The sequence below is a fragment of the Denticeps clupeoides genome, unplaced genomic scaffold (genome assembly GCF_900700375.1).
Source record: "Denticeps clupeoides unplaced genomic scaffold, fDenClu1.1, whole genome shotgun sequence".
In the NCBI taxonomy this organism is placed as follows: Eukaryota; Metazoa; Chordata; class Actinopteri; order Clupeiformes; family Denticipitidae; genus Denticeps; species Denticeps clupeoides.
Window position 1 is genome coordinate 1 of NW_021629852.1, and position 15,562 is coordinate 15,562.

At 50.2% G+C, this 15,562-nt stretch overlaps 2 protein-coding genes, 1 long non-coding RNA gene, 1 other non-coding gene and 1 pseudogene across 4 annotated transcripts; all 5 read right to left on the reverse strand.

The window, feature by feature from the left end:
• Window positions 1-12: 12 nt before the first annotated feature.
• On the reverse strand, window positions 13-3,806 carry LOC114776047 (carnitine O-acetyltransferase-like; annotated as a pseudogene).
• Window positions 3,807-4,112: 306 nt separating this feature from the next.
• On the reverse strand, window positions 4,113-4,930 carry LOC114776053 (uncharacterized). Its single transcript, XR_003745350.1, has 2 exons — window positions 4,900-4,930; window positions 4,113-4,673 (listed from the first exon to the last, which is right to left on the reverse strand). It is a non-coding gene; the product is annotated as an uncharacterized LOC114776053 (long non-coding RNA).
• Window positions 4,931-4,932: 2 nt separating this feature from the next.
• LOC114776044 (actin cytoskeleton-regulatory complex protein pan1-like) lies at window positions 4,933-10,788 on the reverse strand (the record flags this gene model as incomplete). The annotated part of the gene is made up of 3 exons (XM_028966645.1): window positions 10,660-10,788; window positions 6,657-10,380; window positions 4,933-5,133 (listed from the first exon to the last, which is right to left on the reverse strand). Coding segments are annotated over exons 2-3 (3,891 nt in total), but the record flags the coding sequence as incomplete, so codon positions are not given.
• Window positions 10,789-10,899: 111 nt separating this feature from the next.
• Window positions 10,900-13,335, reverse strand: LOC114776052 (nurim-like). Its single transcript, XM_028966651.1, has 4 exons — window positions 13,107-13,335; window positions 12,618-12,811; window positions 12,364-12,540; window positions 10,900-11,438 (listed from the first exon to the last, which is right to left on the reverse strand). The coding sequence occupies exons 1-4, from the start codon at window positions 13,267-13,269 to the stop codon at window positions 11,130-11,132; spliced, it is 843 nt and encodes a 280-aa protein (XP_028822484.1). The 5' UTR covers window positions 13,270-13,335; the 3' UTR covers window positions 10,900-11,129.
• Window positions 12,890-12,962, reverse strand: trnak-cuu (transfer RNA lysine (anticodon CUU)). Its single transcript has one exon. It is a non-coding gene; the product is annotated as a tRNA-Lys (tRNA).
• Window positions 13,336-15,562: the final 2,227 nt, after the last annotated feature.

Here is a 15,562-nt window from a genome sequence, read left to right on the forward strand (position 1 = left end):
TGAAGGCAACACTTACATGTCCAGGTTCTGTTTGGCCATTTCAATATCCCACTTGATCTCGGGGTCGATGTAGAAGTAGAGTTTCTTTGGCATCGGCAGAGGAACGAGCGGTGCTCGGACCCGGTCCGGCTTCTTACTGAAACACACACAGGAACAGAAGAGTCATGATAATGTAGAAGCGCTACACTCCACTATCGAGTGACGTTACCAGAACGTCCAGTACCAGAACTCCAGCAGGTGGGTGCAGCAGGGTGGCTATGGGTGGGCCCTCGGCCGTCGCTGCTCGTACAGGAGACCCCAGGACCCGTCCTCCCCCACCACGAACTGGCAGACAGAAAGTGAAATGAACACTCACACAAACCTACGCATTACATCTACGATTGAGGGAGGGGCAAGCAAGACTGATTGGCTAGCGCCTTCACCTTCAGAAATTTAAATATAAAGAATTTGATTGGCAGGCGCTTGAAAAATTCAACTTCCTGAAAGAAGCGACGAGAGTGATGGACCCACAATTCATTTGTGAGGCGCAAAATTTCACACTGTCACTGTAATCATTTTAAACCAATTTAGTCTTAATTATTAATTTTAGCCAATTATTATCCAGCAGCAAGTCATGTGGTTCCACTCACTGCAGAGTTTTATCAAACCAGCGGTTCCCGCTGTTAGAGTAAGTCCCGCCCCCGTGCAGGATCTGAGCTGCCATTCGACTGGAGTATCTGTCAGTCAGCAAAGAGCCAATGAGGGCAGAGAAGAGAAGATACACACAGAGAAAAGCACAAGCACAAAGACGTACTTGTCATCTGAAATCTCATGACAGGGGAGTCCAGGCACAGTGTGAACAGGCCCTTCTCAATCAGCCGCACCGACTCCTTATTGATCTTGTCTGGGGGAGAAGATCAGGACCTGGAATTAAGGCTCCTGGGCAGTAGTGTTAATGACAAAACATCTTCCTCAATGAACCTTTGTGACATGACTACAGCGAAACAGAACGAGACGTAAATGTCGGTCATGTGACAATAACTATAACAATATATAATAATATTGTTGACAAATAATACCAAGACTAAATAGTGTTACAAGACTAAAAGCTAAACTAAAATGTACTGTATATTCACTAGGTTAAATAGAATTGACTTAATAAAAACTACAATTTTCATTGATTAGAGTAAAATGTCACCAGTTCTCATTGACGACAACTAGACTAAAATAGTCTTGGAAAATTCTGATTAAAATCAGACTTTTATTGCCTGTGAAACTTCACTAGACTAAAACAGGCCCTCAGAAACATATACTGGACAGAAACACCTTATTAAAGAAGAGTTTACAATATATACGGTTCTCTGAAAGAACCAGATCATTTCTCAATAAACATGATTCTCAAAAAACAATTCATAAAGGGAAAAAAAGGCAAACCAAAAAATGTTAAGATGAGGGGACTGAAGAGGGACATGTCCAAAGTTGCCCCCAAATCAAACATGTCCCTTTGTCCTCCCAACTATTTTCCGAATCAGTTTGAACCAAGCTGTTCCCGAACAGAACCAGAGGAGAGCCGGTACCTCGCAGCAGCCGGTTGTACGCCTGGCCCCATGTGTGGCGGTGCTCGCTTGTCAGGATGCCCATGGGCTCCTTGTCCGTCTTCCATGACTGTGAGCGAATCCGCAGCAGCTGTCCGTGGATCTGGCTCTCCGTCAGAGGCGTTCCGTCACTGTTGTACACGTCCAGCTGAAAGAACTGAAGCAGAAGAATTGGAACTGAGTGCCTACCCCCCTGAAACCCGCGAGTCCGGGCCAGGCTTCCTGCTCACCTGGTAGTTGCGGACCACGGTGATGTGGGTGGGGCCGCGGCGTGAGCGCCCGTAGTGAGCCACGTAGTCATGCTTGGGGCCCGGGATCCGGCAGGAGGAGAAGAGCCGAGGGAACAGCTCCGCACAAAGCGGCTGTCCACGGATGTTCTCCACCGGTAGGCGCCCACTAGTGATTCCGGAATTTAAGGAGAACAGTATATTAATTCTGCATGAAAATGCTGGTTTTTAGAAGCTGCCAGGAAACTTACCGCTCCACTCGGTATTTGAAGTCCAGTACTCCAGCAATCAGCTTAGATGCAAACCTGAATTAAAAAAAAAAAAACAACCCATTTAATAATTCATTAGGCCACAGGGATTACAAATCATTACAGTGTGTGTGTGTGTGTGTGTGTGTGTGTGTACAGAACATGCACAAGATAAAGATGAAGATCCTGTTCGGCTGGCTCCTGTCTCTTCCACACCTGGCACCCCAAACAGCAGAGGGCAGCATAAAGACTCGTCTACTACCGAACGCGTTGGAACTACTCATCATTCCAGAATTTGAAATATTCCCACTGACGTGAATATGAGATTTGTGTGCGTGTAAAATAAACAAAGTGAGCTGTGTGTGCGCAGGCCAGTCACACGCCGAGCCACGCCTGGTCTGAAACTCACACCAGCTGCCCCCTCCAGTCGCTGTAGTCCCGGCGCGGGAGCGAGATGGCTGGGTTCGAGTGCACGGCCAGCGGCAGGCGGCTCTCCAGATATGCCCACTGAACCCACCAGTCTGTGATCTGGACAGTGGGGAGGAAAAAAAAAGCTGTTCCCTTAACAGGACCGGAGTTTTGTTTACAGGGGATCTGACAGGGAAAGACCAATAAATACGAAATAAGAGCAACAGCATCACTAGTCTGGCCAGACAGTTCATTTCCACACCCAGTAGGGAGATGGGTGGGGGCCGGGTGGGTAGACAGGTGGGGGGCCGAGTCAGTAGAAAAGTAGAAAGGTAGGGGTCAGGTGGGTAGAAAAGTAGAAAGGTAGGGGCTGGGTGGGTAGAAAAGTAGAAAGGTAGGGGCTGGGTGGGTAGAAAATTAGAAAGGTAGGGGTCGGGTGGGTAGAAAATTAGAAAGGTAGGGGTCGGGTGGGTAGAAAAGTAGAAAGGTAGGGGCTGGGTGGGTAGAAAAGTAGAAAGGTAGGGCTGGGTGGGTAGAAAATTAGAAAGGTAGGGGGGGTAGAAAAGTAGAAAGGTAGGGGTCGGGTGGGAAGAAAAGTAGAAAGGTAGGGGCTGGGTGGGTAGAAAAGTAGAAAGGTAGGGGCTGGGTGGGTAGAAAATTAGAAAGGTAGGGGTCGGGTGGGTAGAAAAGTAGAAAGGTAGGGGCTGGTGGGTAACCGGTGGGGTACGGGGTGGGTAGAAGGGTGAGAAGACTGGTCGGTGGCCAGGTGAAGTTACGTACCCAGTTGTGGGAGTGTCTGGCCCTCTTCTCCAGCTCCTGCTGCAGCTTCTCCCCCAGGCCGCCACCCTGCCCGAACTTCTGCACCATCTTCCGCGTGTGGTCCAGCTCGTCCTGCGGCAGCAGCGGCTCCAGGGCGCGCAGGTACCTGCCCAGCGTCTGGGTCAACGGTGGTACCGGCTGGGGCGGCGCGGAGGAGTGGGGACGGGCGGGTCCGAGGACGGCCTGCGGGTCAGAGCAAATACAATTTCATTATTACTCCCACGAACGAGCGGCGAGTAAAACAACAACAGCAATAACTTCTTCTTCTTCTTACCCGACACACGAAAGATGGCCGCAATTTCCTCGTTATCATCGTCAAAAAGTCAGAAGTTCTCAGCAGACATCAGTTCCGTTCTCCAGTTCCAGTTCTCTCTTCTAAACTCTCCTTGTTCTTCCGCAGCGAGTTTAAATTGGCTTTGTGGACATGGCACAAGCAGCGTAGGGCGGGCTGCTGATGCTGCGTGATTTTCCGCACGGAGGAGGAAACTCGCGGGGAAAAGGGGCAACACGGCGATCAACACGTGTCAGAAGTTTCCTTCACTGGCTGAAGTAAAGCCTTGATTAAACGCGCACGTAGAAAATTCTGCTGGTGGCGCCGTGTGCTGTCAAGCGGTCATAAAGGTAACTCCATGCTACCGTAGATCTACAAAACACGTTTAGTTCCACACTCCCCGGTGAGTCTCGTTTAATCACTCAGGGACGCAGTAATCCTGAAAAATAATACAAGATGTTGTCCATTAGGGTTCATCGCTTTACTTTATTACGGTAATTCCGTTTGATCTGTGATTCACGCTCCACCCGCCGGGTGTCAGTGTGGGACAAAAGGAGACACTATACACAGACGACAACTTTTTATTTACATTCGTCATTTGAAGCCAGCTTCTTCAACCACAATATAAAACAAATATATATATTTATTTCAATATACAAAGTATTTATAAGGTAGGAAAGGGAGCTGAAATTCTTCACACTTCAGTATTTCAGAAACACCTGCTAATGTGTCTCGTTACATTCACTTATTTGATTTATTTCTACATTTGAACATGACTATTCAACGGACACAACTATCTTATACTTAAAAATGAGCTGGAAGATAATCACGACAATGATAAATACTTTTGCACATGTACCATGGCAGTGAATGAGGTGAGGAAAAACTGGAGCATTTCCACACCCCAAAAAGATCTCACAAGTGAAATGCTCCATTTTTTCCCCTCATAAAATCAAGACTTACTACATTATTTCAAAGCAAATTTTCCACACACAGTTGAAATGTGAATCAAACGTGAATCATGGACACAGTTATGGAGCTACACGTGGCTATGTTTCGACTGAAAGCCTAAATCCTGCTGACTTGACTGGTGAGCTGGTGGACATCTAGTGTCGACACGACTCATCTGTAAAAAAAAAAGAACACAGTTTAATATAAATCCTCCCCATCACTGCTCGCCCCATCACAGTTTGCACTATAGTTACCTATAAAGGCTCATGTAGTACTGCTAGTTTACATTTACATTATGTAAACAGCATAATTACACATTCATATGTTATAGTTGTCATTGTAAAAAGGACTGATGCAGTGACGAGTGAAAAGTGGATATGAAATGTGCATGTTGCACTGACCCACTCTCAGGACACGGGCCGCTTTAGCCCCACATTCCCGGCACCGGACACGAACCGTCCTTTCTCTTCCTCCTCCTCCTCCTCATCCTCCTCGTCCTCCTGCCCCTGTGCCCTCTCCTCCCCCCCGCTCTCGGCTCCCAGGAGAGGGGAACAGGGGAGGAAGGCCAGCAGCGAGCTCTCGGACGGGTACTCACACACCCGCTCCAGCCGAGTCTCGTCGAAACACACCTTCACCTGGAAACGACACTCATGATCAAATGGGCTGGAACAAAAACAGGCCTGTCTAAACGGACACAGGAACACAGTAATACCCTGGCCCAGGGGTGGCTGGGCGAATCAAGCCGAGGCACACAGGGCTAATCCCCCTGACCGCGGCGATTAACTGAGGGCAGCGCAGCGGGGGACCACAGAAACTGAGGGAAGAAGAAGCAGGGGACGAGGAACAGAAGTGTCCCCTTCCCCCCACAGATCACTGATCCAGCAGGACGGGCAACGTCAGAGCTAGTGGAGCTCCGAGATGTGAGCGACAGGTGGCCACCAGAACATCCCCAGCCACATAAAGCAGAATTCTAATGTGAGACGGTAATCCTACAGGTTCCCTCTTTAAATGTAATTAGTTTCCTGGGTGTCAGGAAGGTCAAAGTGGTACGGCTACTATAGATCTGTGATCGTGATTATAAGATTCGGTTAGAAAAAAGTAAAGGTCCTAATTGAGGTTAAGATAGAACAAAACTACCCGTTGATCGGAGCATGTTGCAGTGGCTTAAGTTCCCTGATCAGAGGAAGTTTGCTGAGCTGCATGAGGAAGTGGCTGCACCAGTGTCAGCAAGTCACTCGAGAGCCTGCTGAGGAAGAAAATCTTCTCTCTCTCATTTTGCCTTTTTTGTCGAAGGTCCAGATGGACACCTCGAGAGACACTCAGCCCACTACCTGCCGCCTAATGTTCTAATAAAGGGGAGCCGTTGTTTATGCATTTCTGAATGAACTGAAACTGAATTGAATCTTAACCTTCTAGTTGAAAGTTCTAGTTTTGCTACTTGGAACGTACTATTCTAAACCACAAATGCCACGCCTCTCCCAGTAACTTAAGTTCTATCCAGTTTTTGGCAGAACTACTTTAGTCCATATTTGGACTGTCAGCACACCTCAACACAGTTCTGGCTTTTACCAGACGCCACTGTCCTTTTTTTCTGGAAATCCACTAAGTGGCTCAGGGACAAAATGTCCTTTTTAAAGCTAGAGAAGGTGAGCAGTAAATCTGTCTTATATATCCGTTGTCATATCTAACATGCACCTTAGATTCCATGTGTTACACTGTGCTGTCGTCACGTCCTGTTTCTCATTGCTGGCCTATTTGTACGCACTGAAACAACAGTGTCCTGTCCAAACATCTCCACACGTTTTTCACCGACGGTGCAGCAACATGTGATACTTCTGTAATGAGGATGGTGGTGGTGATGGGGGGGTGGAGGGCGGGGCGGGTGCGTTACTTGTGGCTTCCTGTCTGTCTGGCAGACGCCGCGACTGGTTCTTCATCTCTGAATAATCTCTGTGCCAAGCCTAGAATCTCTGCTTGCATGAGTACAGCTTCTGCCTCAAAACATCACTGGTTAGGTTAGTTAGTTATTGGTTAGTTAACCCCGCAAGCAGAGCTAATTTACCCGTGAATTACTATAAGAAAGCGATCGGAAATGCGAGTAGGACGCGTCTGGTAAAAGCTCCAGAAAACTGGGCCACGCGCTGTTCTCCCGACTCACCCCTCTGTGTGCTGCACCCCTGTTTTTGAGCAGGCAGGACTTCTCCAGTCTCTGGTAGCCGCCGATCACCTCGATCTCCTCCGCCGTGGGGTACCGCTTCTTGCCCCCCTCGCCCGGTGCCGCGCCGGCGGGCGCCTGGACCCTGGCGGGCCCCGAGGCCGGCGCTGATGCTCCTGCCGCTTTCTTCGGGGTGATCGTGATGGTGGTGCCCCTCTTGCCGGCCACTGATGAAGCGCTCCTGATAGAAAACAGCGGCGGGGACGGGGACGGGGAGTGGGAGGGTGGAGGGGAGGATGGGGAGGGTGCCGGAGCAGGGGGAACCCCGCGGTCAAGATGTTTTTTGGGGCCCGGTGGTAACAGGCCGCTTCTGGGGCTGACGGTGAATGACTTCGCCTGGTTCTGCTTGGGCTGGGATTTGGGGAAGCGCAGCTGGGACGGAGGGCCTCTTGGACCCGCTGGTGTAGTCTGCTCCTTCACCTGGACCCCTCTGGCCTGGGGGTGGTGACCCCTCGCACCTTCCTTTTCTCTTTGGAGGTCAGGCTTCTGCGTTGAGTGCTCCGCCTCTCTGTCGGCGTGCGGCGGCCACGGGACTTCCTGGTCTCCGAGCTGCAGCTGCTCCACCTGCCGCTGCACAAATGCCTCCTCAGCCCGCGAGACCTTCTCGCTCAGGGGTTCGGCGGGCCACGGACGCTCCTGGGTTTCACCCTGCGTTCCCGTCGTGCTGGTCTCCTTGGAGGCCACCTGGTGGAAAGGTTGCACCCTGTCACCGATGCAGACGGCAGTCCTCAAGCCCACTGTCTTCAGGTTGTAGATCCGACTCATGGCAGCCAGAGAGAGAGGGAGTGGTGGGGAAGACGAGGGAGAGCTGGCGGGTGAAGGAGATCTTGAGGACGGAGCGAGGTACGCTTCCTCCGCCAACTTGTCCCCCTCCTTGTCTTCTCCTCCACCTCCTGGACTCCTGTCGGTCAGCAACGGTCGTCTCCGAGCTACATGTTGCTTGGGTTCCTCCTCGTCTCGGTCTATTGTGCGGAGACCGGAAAAAGCTGCTGCAACTGCACTGGCACGATCTTCCTCGTCTACGGAGGGTGACTGCGAGACCGACAGAGGAACAGGAAGTTGAGGGCTGAGGCTCGACGTGGTTGCTTCCTGTGTGACGTCAGTCAGATGCGCAGGTTCTTCCTGTCTCCGGTCCCTCTCTGCTCTCAGCTCTCGATCCATCACTGCAGCGGCCCACTTGTCCTCCTCGTCCTTTCTCCTTCTCCGCCTCCCCTCTTCCTTCTCATCGTCCTTCCCTTCACTTTCTCCCCTTTCACCTTCATCCCCATCTGGGTTGGAACATCTCTGCCTCTCCATCTCCCTCTGACGGATTCTCTCACGCAGCGACTCAATGCGGGTCAGAGGACGGCCGGCCCTCCAGCTCTCCCTTCGTTCCACACCTCCAGTTGCTTCACTTGTCCTCTCCGACGAATAGTCCACACCATAGAACACGTTCCTGGGTATGTGTACATCACCTTCAGCCAGCGACTGACCTGACCACGCAGAGTGCTTTGGGGACTTCGGAATGACTGGATGTTCTTCGCGGTTACGTTCTGGGTGGCTGTCATGGTGGGTGTGCATCATGCCTTCTGATTCACCTTCAATGTGCTGGGCTTCACTGTTCTCTTCAACATCCGTGTCACGTGTGACATCTGCATCCACATACATGCACGCCTGAGTGGCTCTCCAGAGCTCTTGCTGCATTGCTTGTTCTCTTCTTTGTCCCGTCTTACAGATCAGCTCTTCTGTATTTTTTGAGAAGACACTCTGGCTTGAAGGGAGTCCTGATGAAGACAGTCTTCTGGAGGGACAGCTTGTTTCTTTCGTTTCCTCTATCCTTACCTGGATTTGCCTCTCCCACTGTATGACCCTGTCTCTATTGATGTCCCTCTCTGATAATTCATCCATCTCATGCCCAACCTCTGCCACCCTTTCTGCCTGGTCTGTCTCTCTATCCTCCTCTCTGTATTGTGTCGTCTCCACCTCGATCGATTTTTCTCTGGCTTCCTGTCTTATGTGGACCCTACGGGCGAAAGCGATGCCCTCGATACTTTTAATAGATGCCATGGTGAAGCCCTCGTCTGGTTCCACCTTCATGATCCACCCAGCGTATCCCCCACCGTGCGGCTCAGATGTTTCTGAAGCCTCCACGTCATCCTCCAACTCCCTTCCAACAGTCATCTCCACCTCAGTGGGTTTCTCTTGTTTCGCTGCTTGCTTCTCCTCGTACCGCCATCTCTGAAGCACTTTGGGCTTGTTGTCCCTCTCTGGCTCATCTCCAGTGAGCCGGGGCCTGGTGGGGACCCTCCTCTCAGAGTACGTTCTCTCTATCACCCTCCGTTCGTTTTCCCCTTCCTCCAGTTGGCCGTTTTTCCTGCCCGAAATGACCCGGTCAGAAAAGCTGAAGGATCGCTTGGGCACCCCCCTGGCCATCACTTCCTCCTCCCTCGCCGCCCTTCGCCCACAGAGGTCATCACTGTCCCCAAAACTGGCCCGCCCTCTGCCTAGCCGGACGAAGCAGTCGATGCTCTTGGATCTGGACGGGGGTTTGGGATGCTCCCCAAATTTGCTGAGAAGCTGGCTCACCCGGCCTCCTCCGCCGCTGCTACACTCTTTCTCTGCTTTATGGCCGATCCCCTGTGTCCTGGGCGGGACCCCTGACTCTTTCACGCCTACAACGTCTCTCTTCTTCTCGGGATCCCCCATCCCCCATCCCCCATCTTTTTCCTTGTCCCACCCCGACTCAAACGTGCTCTCCCTTGAGCTTCTCCGCTCATGTCCTTGCTTCTCCTCTCCCTCCTTCGAAGAAGCTGTGATTCTGTCATCTGTTCCGGGCTTAATGATTAGCACCTCAGTTGCTCTGATCTCTGTCACACTCCCTCTGCTTGCCAAGATCTCCTTCAGATCCATCCTCATCCCTCTTTTCTCCCCCACCTCCTGCCTCTCCTCGTTCTCCCGCTCCCCGCCCCTCTGACGGTTCTCTTCTCTCTCATGGTCCTTCCTGTCCTTCTCAATGATGATAATATTATCTGCCCTGATCGTGCGCAGGCCTGGGTAAAGGTTCTCTGCGTCCTTGTCTGCTTTTCTTGCTCTTGCTGCTTCCCTTTCCCATTCTTTCTCCTTCGCTGATTCCCTGCATGAATCTCTTCTGTCTCTGTATCTTTCATCCTTTGGAGCGATGTCCCTTCCTCTGTGGACACCACCCTCGTTCTCCTGCTCGTCCCCCTTTTCAAGACCCCCCTCTCCACCTTTCTCCACCTCCTTCCCTCTCCTCCATCCACACTGAAAGCGCATGAATGGGTTCTGACAGATGGGGCCTATAGTTTCAGTGGAAACTCGGCTGTACTTCTTGAGGGGGTCCGTGGTAAACCGAGGCCGCTCTGCTTCCAGCCTGAGTGTGGGCTCTCCCCCCGGCGGGCCAGGGGACAGGTTCTCTGCCAGGCCGTCGTCCACGCCGTGTAATCCCCCCTCCCGGTCCTTCTCTCCAGCGCCCTCCTGCTTTGCCTTCCTGCGCTGGATGATCCCTCGCTTCCAGGCGGGCATGCTGGCCAGCCTCTCCTCTTCTTCCTTTTCCCTTCTCTCGCGTTCCTCCTCCTCTCTCCTCTTGCGCTCCAGCAGCAGTTGCTTCCATTCCGGCAGCGAGGAAACAGACATCACGCCAGGGACGAGTGGCCAGCCCGTCAGATTCCTGTAAATAATTATCATTACACTTCTATAGAATGTTTTAATGAGGTTACTAAATACAACTGCATTTGTTTAAAAGATCATATTACATTTAATTAAGTATCCTTACATTTGTGCATAATGCATCCTTCCATTGTGCTATATATAGGTTTAAAGATTTTTAAAAGTTCACAGGTCATGCATGCATCATGAAGACAATAAAACAAAAAAATGTTTGTTCTGCTTTGTATATGGCACAGCAAGGCCGTGACATTCGTCGCTAGATAAAGTAATATGTCGTTACCTGGCGAGCGTGTCAGACGAGCCTGTGCGCGGCCGGACTCGGCGTCGCCGCGCCTGCGGCCCCGGAAACGCGCTCCATCGGTAGTAAATATTCCCGGCCGCGCTAATCCGATAATTACATTAAACTCCTGCGGGGGGGGGTTAGTGGCGCCACCATATTGGCCGTCCTAAGAAAAGGCGCCTAAATTAAGACGCTCGTCTGCCGCGCAACATGCAAGCGTTAATAATGCACGACACGAAGTAACGACGAGTACAAGAAGAGCAGCAGTTTATTGAGTCTCGCCGCTTTCAGCGACATTTTCCAGCGTTTCAGAGTCAGTTTGCACATCAGTAGAAAAGACCAAGAATAAAATGTAGGCATTGCATCGTTTTTTTTTTTTTAAGTCACACAAACAGGACAATGAAGCATTTCTCCCTGGACACCGGGCTCGTTGTGAAAGTGTAAAACGCCGTGCAGGGACCGGTCCGGACTCAGTCCTTCCCGCGACCGGAGCCGGGCTCCTGCGGGGCGCCCCCTGGCGGCGGGCAGAAGAGCTGCAGCTTGCTGCGCAGCTGCGACCTCAGGTAGGCGTAGTCCTGGGCGTCCAGCGAGTGGCCCAGCGCCACGTAGGCGGACAGGTACGCCGCCAGCAGCAGCCTGTCCAGGGGGAAGGTGGGCAGGAGCCACAGCACCACCAGGAGCTCCAGACACACGGGGTGGCGCAGGTGGGCATAGAGGCGCTGGGCACGCGCCGACTTGAGGGCCAAGGGGTCGCCCAGTCCGAGGCAGTCATAATACACCTGCAAAAAAGAGCCGCAGAAAGCCATTCATCTCAGTGAACATCCCCTTTAAAAAAATAATTCAATTAAATGTAAAAAGTCTAATTCAAGATTGGTTTAGTGCAATCATAAAAGAAACAAAAATGTATACAGTACAGGACAAAAGTTTGGACACACCTTCTCATTCAATGTGGTTTCTTTATTTTCATGACCATTTACATTGGTAGATTCTCACTGAAGGAATCAAAACTATGAATGAACACATGTGGAGTTATGTACTTAACAAAAAAAGGTGAAATAACTGAAAACATGTTTTATATTCTAGTTTCTACAAAATAGCCGCCATTTGCTCTGATTACTGCTTTGAACACTCTTGGCATTCTATCGATGAGCTTCAAGATGTCGTCATCTGAAATGGTTTTCCAACAGTCTTGAAGGAGTTCCCAGAGGTGTTTAGCACTTGTTGGCCCCTTTGCCTTCACTCTGCGGTCCAGCTGACCCCAAACCATCTGGATTGGGTTCAGGTCTGGTGACTGTGGAGGCCAGGTCTCCACTTTTTGTTAAGTACATAACACCACATTCATAGTTTTGATGCCTTCAGTGAGAATCTACTAATTTAAAGTGAAAGTGATTGTCATTGTGATACACTGCAGCACAGCACACGGTGCACACAACGAAATGTGTCCTCTGCTTTTAACCATTACCCTTGTTCATGAAATAAAGAAAACACATTGAATGAGAAGGTGCGTCCAAACTTTTGGCCTGTACTGTATATACACACTAAACTATACTAACTAAAACTTAAATACTGTACAGTATCTCTAAGAGAAAAATAAAAGCTTTTCTGTATGATGAACAGGACAAACAGGACCGCATCGTGTAGGGAAAATGTAAAATGGCACACAACGCTAAAAGCCCGGATTCAGCGGCGCTCCGAGTAAATTACCTGTTTGAGTCCCAGCAGCTCAGGGTAGTCGAATATCAGCAGTATGCTGAAGATGACGGCCCAGCACAAGAAGTGAAGGGTGAAGCAGATCAGAGGGAACCAGATGTCCCACGGTGCATGGCGCACAGACCACAGGCAGGGGGCGCCCGTCACCGGCTGCCAGAAATGCATCAATAACTGGACAGAGACGACAGGAATTAAGTTCTGGTGGTTAAACGCCTTGTTTCTTGTTTTTTGCGGGTGACGGCGAGCACCTGCAGGGTCGCAGCGGTGGCGGCGCAGTACACGGCGCGGTTCAGGGAGCCCAGGACGGACCCACACGCCTGCTTGACCGGCGACCAGGCCAGGAGGCTGTGCTGGACCGTGAAGAGACCCAGCAGGCCAACGTCCACACACAAGGCCTTGAGGACAGAGACGTCCCGCAAAACCAGGGACCACGGCACAGAATCTGTAAATTAAAAACAACCCTTCAAAAATCCACTTTACGTGTAAAAAATGAAAAAAAGATTAACAAAAAAAACGTGAGCGCCCAACGTGGGGCTCGAACCCACGACCCTGAGATTAAGAGTCTCATGCTCTACCGACTGAGCTAGCCGGGCTGCGGAGAGCGCGGCGCCGCGCTGCTCTTTAACCACCGCGCCGCATCGCGTCTCGTCCGCGTACCCGAACGCTTCCTTTGCGGCTGCGCGGTCGCACTTTTATCGCTTTTTGCCGACGCGGCTCTGCGTCTGCGGTAACCGTACCTCGGCACAGCGCGGGCCCGCCGGTGATGTTGTGGTAAATCGCCCTGAAGGAGACGAAGCGCACGAAGTCGGCGCCCGTCACGAACACGAACGCGAAGCTGCCGAGCGCCACGCAGGCGACGAAAACGGGACGCGCCGCGCCGCGCAGCGACTCCGCCGCCATTCCAGCCGCCTCTTCCGGGCCGAGCCGCTCCGCCGCCAGAGGGCCCCGCGGCCGCGGACTTCCAGCCGGTTCTGTTCGACTCTCAGGCGGCGTCATGTGCAAACTGTGTTCAGGCACAAAACCTCAAAATTCTGAATTGTACGGTCCAACTTAAACATTACAAAAAAAAGAGAAAATACAGTCAAAATTGATAATATTCACCAATTGCTCTTTTTGTTCTGTCTATAACAAACATAAATATATAAGTTGTCTTTACTGACAAATGAGCACACTGACTGCTGATAAAAGAAATGAAATGAAGCGGCCTGCCTCACAGAATACTACAGTATTAGGCTGTAAAATTAATTTACACACAACACCCCATAACGACAACGTGGAAAAGTTTACTTGAGATTTTGGCATTAGTATTTAGGAAGAAATGAGAGCGTGCTGGACCCGAGCATCCGACAACTGCTGAGAGGCAAACTGGGCGCCATTTATCAGTCCATCCCATTAGTCAACCGACTAACATTTACATTTCCCAGACACCCTTATCCAGAGAGCCTTTACAGGCAGTAGTTACAGGGACAGTCCCACTGGAGACACTCTGGGTTAAGTGTCTTGCTCAGGGACACAATGGTAGTAAGTGGGGTTCGAACCTGGGTCTCCACCTGGGAACCTGGGTCTCCAGGCAAGGCTACTACCAGCCCTAGACGAACCTCTGCTCATCAAAACTGCAGGAACTGTGTGTAATGAAGACAACTCTGTGTCAGCCGTTTCACTGTGGTGGTGCAGGGGATGTGTGTTTTGTTTTTAGGATTTAATACTTTTTAAAAATTATTTTCCCCTCTGCGTCCTTTTTGAAATGTTGGGAAAAGTGTTGTGCGTGTTCTGATTTCCTGTGATTTATCTCCTCACCAACTTCCTTAATTCTTTATGGCGAGGACCTGGCGGGAATTTTGAATGAATAGTGAAGGCAGCGGGGGGAATTAAAAAACTCTTCAGGAATACATTGACCGGTGCTTTCACAGTGTATTCATGAAGAAATGGGTGGGTGGTAGTAGCCTAGTGGGTAACACACTAGCCTATAAAGCAGAAGACCCAGGTTCCCTTAACCCTGAGTGTCTCCAGGGGGGACTGTACCTGTAACTACTGATTGTAAGTCGCTCTGGTAAATGCTGTAAATGTAAAAGCCGACATCCTGGACTCAACTGACAAGAGCTGGTCGAGATTCTACACTGAGAATTTAAATCTCTGAGGGAATCGCTGCTGAAAACACATCTCTACGGAACTTGGGCAAGTCTCTAACTGATAATGTGACACATCTAAGTGAAGAAAATAAATGTGAGATGACCTGGTGTTTTCTCGGAATCTGCGGAAGAAGATGCCGAAATGACTGTAAAAACCCACCTGAAGCTTCCGGAGGACAGTTTTTGTGTTTTTCCACTCATTCATTTTATATTATTTTTAGGCCATATGGTTGGTGCAAAACATCCTGAAAGGAATGAATTTGTTAAAAGGTGAGCCGTCAGCTGATCTTATTTAATGAGAAGATTTGACCAGACGGTGAGATGCAGGCGTGCCCAGATTTACTTTGTGGTTTCAGGTGAACCTCTCATGCTGGACCAGTTCTGCAGGTCTGTATCTGTGGTAGTCTCTCAGGCAGTACACTTTGTGGTTCTCTTTGTATAGCGTGAAAAGCGTCCCTTCTAGGTTCCAGTTGCAAAGGACAAGTGAAAACAGGACAAGTGATAGGACTCTACCCTGGCCAGCTTTGGTCTTGTGTGTTAATTTTGAACCAAGAAATGATGTTCATGTTTCTTAAACAGCTCAGTGCTATGAAGATCATCCTTTCCACTGTAATAATGATGCAATAATAAGATAGGATAACAAGTAGGATAACTTTTCCATACATAATCTGATGATTTGCCATGAGGTGTTGGTTCCCTGTTCCATAAGCAACAGAGACAGTGTGCATTAATTAAATTACTGTTAAATGTTCAATGCCCATTCAACATTAAACATTATATAATTATACTGTGTGCTGCATATACTGATAAATGTTCAGTGCCCATGCATTAAACTACTATAATAATACTGCGTGCATGAATTGAACTATTGCTAAACGTAGCAGTGACACCGTGCGGCCAGCGCCTGTAACTACACCGCACACCGCAGGCCACTGAGCGAATTTTTAAACTCTTGCAGCTTTCGTAACATGTGCAATAAATTCATCATGCGACTGTCTCGTCCAACTACCTGCACACCTGGTGAAATCCCGCGAGATTTGATGATTGCGCACAGGACCCCAGGC